The following is a 6887-nucleotide window of genomic DNA, read 5'->3' as shown; positions in this document are numbered from 1 at the left end:
CGTGAGAAGGTCTTCTTCTTAATACAATGCCCAGGGTTGTCTTACCCCCTATAGGTAGAGTTTTAATAATCATCTAGCATTTGGGGAAATTAAGTTTAGCTTTGTTAAGTTCAATAAATCATAAAATTCAGAGAATTGATTGGGGGAACGATTTTCTGAAGGTAAGTGTATCTTGTGGATAAGAGAAAACCAGTAGCTCATTTGAAGTATGAGAGAATATTTTAAATCTTATGAACATAGGAGCACTGTCAAGCACCACTGAAGTTAGAAATGAAAAACATACACTAGGAGCCAACCATTTGAATACAATACAAACAAACTCCTCAAAAAATTACATTGAAAAAGAATCTCACATATAATTAATGGGGGTAAACATGTTAAGGAGCTTAACAATAGCAAGAGAATCCACGGAAGGCAAGACCAGGTACCAACGTCTGATGTATTCCAAAACTAAAAAGAACCTACCTCTCCCGACAGCACATAAGCATCTTTGGTGCATAATTATGTATGTATGTGTATGTCAAATCAAGAATTGTGGAAACCACAAGGCTGGATAGCAAGAACAATCACGTATTCGGATATCAGATTGGCGCATAAGGTACACCAAATGTACGAAGCTTGTTTTGTACAATTATTAAAAGTGGCGTTTCAGCATAATCATGACCCATGAGAATAACGATGCGAAGGCAGGGGTGCATAAGGTACACCAAATGTACGAAGCTTCTTTTGTACGATTATTAAAAGTTGCGGGCCACGTCCAAGCGGCATGGGCCTTGCGTGGGTGCACAAAACGCAGGCGTGGGCAGGGGCGTGCTAGTGTGAGCTCGGGCGTGGAGTGCAAGTGCACGAGCGGGAAACGGAGTGCAGCACGGGCGTCCGGACACAGGTGTCGTTCGTCCGAATGCCAGAGCGCTAGCACTACCGTACATCAAATAAGTTCCAAAACATGTAAAGGGTTAATCTCAGATGGGAAATTAACAGGATGTTGACGTGGCTTGTGTGCAACCGATGTGCGTTTAAGAAAGGGGGAAGACAAGCCACACACCCGCACATATGCTACCGTGAACAGGCTCAGGTGGCTAGCCCATGACATGAGCATGTACAAAGATTTTGGAGCTCCAAACTCAAAGAAAAAATAGCTATTGTGTGCAATTATTATTATAGTCAAGAGGACCAGATCAGATACTGAACTAGACAACTAGTCAACTTCTCGGCTCATTCACCCAGTTCGCTTGATCGTTTCTGTGACTTATAAGCCGGCTGATGCTGTTTTGTTGTGAGAGAAAAACACTGTATCATGGTTGGTAAGCATGGCTGATACAATCAAGCGAACAAGGTGTGTTTGTTTGGTACAATAGATTCTACCGCCGGCTCAACACAATTCAAACACATGGATATCTGTTCCAAAATCAACAACACATGATAGCTCGGTGGGGCAGCTTCTCACAAATGAACACCTTTCCTCAGTGCCATCCCTGTCTCTATGCCATCAGTGGTTCTAAGTCCGTTCAATTTTAGCCAATTTCTCTCAAAAATTGATGGTTCAATCTTTTTCTCCGGTTCTATTAAACGACTGATCTTTGAAGTGGATCGAACAGAGGTCCTAGGCCTGTTTTTTTGTCCTAACAAATTGGTGTTCCTTTAAGAAAGGGAGAAGGCAAGCAATATGCCCACACATATGCCACGTCACGACCATGACATGAGTGGTGTAGCGACAACGATGGTTTTGGAGCTCGAAACTCAAAGCAAGAAGGGTAGCTATTGTGTGCAACTGTAATGCCTTTAAGGGGAAGGCAAGCCACAAGCCTGTGCATATGCCACATTGTGAACGGGGGCCAGTCCATGACATGAGTGGTGTGATATCAACAAAGGTTTTGTAGCTCCAAACTAAAAGCAAGAAAGGTGAGAATGAGGGACGATGGACCAAGAGGAGTGAGAGATGGAAGAAAGAAACTAAATTTTTAGAAATAAATAATTATGTATATATTATTTAATTTATGTTAAATAAAAAAAATCATGAAACCAACTTTGGTAGATCTAGGTTGCCTTGGTATCTCTTTTTTCAATCAATTGATAGCAGAGACTATTGTTTACTAGTGCAGTTTGTAATAACTTCTAAACCTAATGCTTGCAATCTTATAATTAAAATGTAAGCAAATTCGTATGAGGTTCTAATATCATTAACTGCTATGTGCTATTTTCTAAAAATTCTAGTACTTATGAAATAGTTCTGCAATGAAATAGTTCCAAACTATTTTATTTATGTGACCTTGTGGCCAGGTATTTCTTTAAATGAACACAAATTGGATTAATTTAAGAACTACTTCCTAATTTTATGTGAAATGAAATAGCCAACCACGTCAATGATAAATATATCATGAAATGAGTTCAATCAGTTATAAACCGTTCTAAAATGAGCACAAAATAGATTTATTTTTGAAACATTTTCATGTTTGTACATATTTGAAATGATATAGACAACCACAACTTATGACAATGCTAAGCTATTTTGTTTATACAGGTTCAAACCCACGTGAGGAGGTAACAACTTACATCATTGTGTTTATTTCATGAAATAAACCTCGCTCATAAATAAAGGAGGAAGAACATTGCAACCGAGGAGTATTTTGATGATGCTTTGCATATCAAGAGGGATCATAGTGAGGAGGATGGAGACAAGAATAACAAGGGGTCTAAATGCTATAAGTCTAAGGGGTGGGGACATGAAAAGAGAGTGTCCAAGACCGAAGAAGGATGGTGGAACCGTAAGTGTGGTAATTGCCAGAAGAATGATGATGTTGTAGAACCTCTCAATTTATATGAGCTCAAGTGCGCCTTCCATAATCCTAAGGACCTTTGGCGAATACGCATGCACTTGATCCCATATAAATTTGGTAGTTAGTTGAGTGCTAGCGAGGGACCTCGATTCAATCGTGTTTTACAACTTAGGATTGAATATTGGGGTTTAGTACAATCACATTACACATATAGATTGCAATGGAAGTATTATTACAACCTAAAGTATTTGAAATATATAGTTAATACAACTAATTTCAAAAGTACAATTAAAACTGTCATAACATAAGTTCAAAGTACATACAATATATAATTTCAAAGTACTTTATCTAGGGAAATGACAACCACATAACCAAAGCATTAGTTAAGTCCTGTGGACATAAGGTGTCAAACCCACTGACACAACATAACTAAACAAGTACTAAAGAAACAAGACGGAGATCATGCCATGTCCATGGTCACGATCTTGACCATGACAACACATGTGGTGGTAGTTTTCTACATGGACGAACATGCATTTCAGGTAGAACTCCACGTATCTAACTTCGACATCTACAATGATGGGTCAAGAACCTTGAGTGGGGTAAATGAAAGTCTCGGTTTGGTTTTGGTAATTGAGTGACAACCTTAGGTAGACCGATGAGTTTCATGTGAGATGAACATGTACTTATTTGTCCACAAGCTAAGATGAGCAACATGATTTCCATGGAGGAAATATAGCTTGTGCATGTGATGCAAGTGCTCAACTAGTGAAGGTTGATGATTTGATCAATGTGATGGTCAAGAATAGGAGCTTATTGCATATGGGACATAACATAGTCTCATGTGGCAAGATGGTGAAGATCAAAGCAAGGCTTTGTCGATGGGGAACCCTACGGGCTCCCCATAGACTGTACTATAAGGAAGTGGGCCTTGGTAACAAGGCCTACAGCCCAATCGCTAAGAAGAGCACGGAGTAAAGCAATGTGCAAGACCAAAACTCCAATTCGGACTATACAAGGAAAGGCGCCCGAAGCATAGCTTAGGACTCTGACCTTGTATCTGAGTAGAACACAAACAACTTCTCTCAGCACCTGGACTATAAAGGGTTGGTGAGGATATCCCTTGTAAACAGACTGAACACATCTAACACAAAAAGCAATACGACGCAAACAGGCTAACGCCGAACTGGACATAAGGTTATTACTCGACCAAGTCGAGGGCCTGAACCAGTATAAATCGTGAGTCTCTTTGCGTTACCGCTAAGTTCCACTATTCATCAAAGCCCGAACAGCTGTCCTGGGTACCCCCGTGGTAGGCTATCGGTGGTAAAACATCGACAGCCTTCACGCCAGGTAGGGGCTTTCGACGAATTTTTTCTTGAGAACTCAGCGGACCTTGACCTCAAGATGACTTATTCAGCGGGAACAACCTTCGTCTTTGGATCCTGGATCTGCGAGGTAGGCGGCGACGGCAAGCTGCGTACCCATCTTTGAGAAGAAAAAGAATTTGGCGACAAGAACAATCCCGTCGAGCAAGAACTCGCTGAAAAAATGATGAAACTTTTGACTTCGAATCCAGCTCGAAAAGGAGAAGAAAGCGGATACGAAACTGATTCTGAGAAGGAGATGGAGTACGACTCCGACTCGGACAAGGAGATGAAGCGCAATTCTGACTCGGACGAGAAGATGGAGCATGACTCCAACTCAGATAAGGAGATGGAGCACAACCCCAATTCAGATGCAATTTTCAAAACAAAGGAGCCACACCTAATTGGACTCGAAGACACAACAACGATCGTGAAGGAATACAACCCATACGACTACAAAAAGAACTCGGTAACGTACGGACTACACAACACAGCATCAATCTACCAACACTTTACCCAAGGCAAGATGAACTCAGCAAGAAAAATACTCTTAGAGGGAGCACAAGAAGGGATGATCATGACAGTTACCCCACAAGACTATGTGGTGCATTGGCCAGGTTCTTTCACCTCAAGCAAAGCCCAGACTTGCACATACATTGAAGAACTACCTTATCAAGAGGGAAAAGAACTCGGATCTAGCTCAGAAACTACCGACAGCTCAACCAAACAAAGGATGAAGTACCGTACAAGAAGAGCTCATAAGAGGTACACTGTATACATGGTGGAGCAGTTAGAACAACCTTTGGAACCACCATAGATACCAGATATAAAATCTTCAGACAAATCAGAAGGCAACATCTCGTCGGATGAGAAAAGCGACAACAACGAAAATGATGAGCAAAGGCTAGCAAGACTAAAGAAGAATAAATTGAAGGCTGGAAGAAGGAACAGGGCTAAACAAAGGAAGCAAATCTGGAATAAGTACAAGGTGGAACTAACGGAATACAACAGAAAGAAGATGGAAAGAGAACCCGCAAAAAGTACAAAAAGGGAAAGAATTGAAGAATTAACAAAGGAGTTGTACACCCTCACGAACAACGGAAGAACAAAGGAAGATCAGAAGAAAGAAGTCGGGGGATCAGAAGAACAACCCGGCGAAGAAGTTCCACAAGAGCCACAAGGAGAGTAACCACCCAAAAAATCAAATTTTCAAAGGCTAGGACAAACAGAAAGTGCCGATGCTAATGGAAGGTAGGAACATTACTTAAAGCAACAAGAAAGAGGCAAACCAGAATTGAGCCAACGCTACCAAGAAATATCAAGAAGATTTGACAAAGAAGATGACTACAGAGAATCCGAGTTTAAAGAAGACATGTCTTATTATAGAAGGGCAAGATCGCCAGACTACGGAAGAACGGAACCATACGATAGATTCCCTTGTTTCGTAGGAAGACTACAAACATTGAAACTACTACACAAATTTAAACCAGCAAATCATTCTAAGTATGATGGCAAAGTAGAGCCAAGACAATGGCTAAGAATTTATTCCCAATCTATTGAGTTAGCTGGAGAAGATGATGACATCAAGGCTCTATTTTTTTCAATGGCCCTCAAAGCAATGCCACTACAATGGTTTGACAAATTGAGGCCAAGATCAATCAGATATTGGGAAGACTTGCAAGAAGCTTTCTACAACAACTTTGCAGGCATTATTACCCATCCAATGACCACAGCCGAGTTGAAAGGAGTAAGGCAAAGGAGAGGAGAAAGTCTAAGGGAATACTATAGAAGATTCAGAGAATTCAGGGCTCAAGTCCACGACATTACCGACAGAGAAGTGATAGAAGCCTTTACGGAAGGAATCTCAACAAACTAGCAATATAAAGACTATTTCAATGAGAACCTAAGAACAAATGAAGATTTCAAGAGGGTTGTTGAAAAGCTGATTTCATCAGAAGAAAGAACCCATCATCAGTTTGCTAGGGACAACCTAGAAAATAGGAGACCTGATTATAGATAGCAAGACAAAAGGCCGAGGCATGACAACATGGTGGCAACCACAGACAACAAGAGAAGATACAATGACAACAACAACGGTGGCAATTACAATGGCAACTACAACAATAACAACAACAGTAACAACAACGGGTACAATAGTAATAGCAACTATCGGAGCAACAACTACCGAGGAAGAGCACCGGAAAACATAGAGAACATTCCATGTCACATACACCCAGGAACCAGACACAAGTTAGTTGAATGCAACACTTTTCAGCGGTAATTCATGAAGAGAGAAAACAGGAATCAAAACAACTCGGAGCAAAAACAAGAAGAATCCAAGAAGGAGAAAAAGAAAGCTGAAGGAGATTATCAAGAACCCAAATGCCAATTAGTAGTTATATTTTCAGGTGTTCCTAACACACGAAGCAAAAGGCAAGAAATAGCTCACAGAGCCATCATGGCAGCTGAACCAGCCACCCCAAGATATCTAGATTGGTCAGAGTACCCCATCCACTTCACAAGAGAAGACCAATGGACCAGTGCAGCAAATGTAGGATGCTACCCATTGGTACTAGGTCCAACTATCGTAGGAGTGGCAGTAACTAAAGTACTCATCGACGGAGGAGCCGGGCTCAACATAATTTTTGCAAACACTCTCAGAAGGATGAATATGGATTGTGAAGGACTAATGACACCAACAAGCACACCATTCTATGAAATAGTACCCAGCAGAGTAGCTATG

General features: G+C 40.9%; 1 protein-coding gene across 1 annotated transcript; it reads left to right on the top strand.

Moving 5' to 3' along the window:
• The first annotated feature begins 4403 nt into the window (after window positions 1–4403).
• On the top strand, window positions 4404–5333 carry LOC136460462 (uncharacterized). Its single transcript, XM_066460145.1, has 2 exons — window positions 4404–4613; window positions 4962–5333. The coding sequence occupies exons 1-2, from the start codon at window positions 4404–4406 to the stop codon at window positions 5331–5333; spliced, it is 582 nt and encodes a 193-aa protein (XP_066316242.1).
• Window positions 5334–6887: the final 1554 nt, after the last annotated feature.

Source organism: Miscanthus floridulus, chromosome 6 (genome assembly GCF_019320115.1).
Source record: "Miscanthus floridulus cultivar M001 chromosome 6, ASM1932011v1, whole genome shotgun sequence".
NCBI classification, from domain to species: Eukaryota; Viridiplantae; Streptophyta; class Magnoliopsida; order Poales; family Poaceae; genus Miscanthus; species Miscanthus floridulus.
This window is presented reverse-complemented; position numbering and strand designations above follow the sequence as displayed.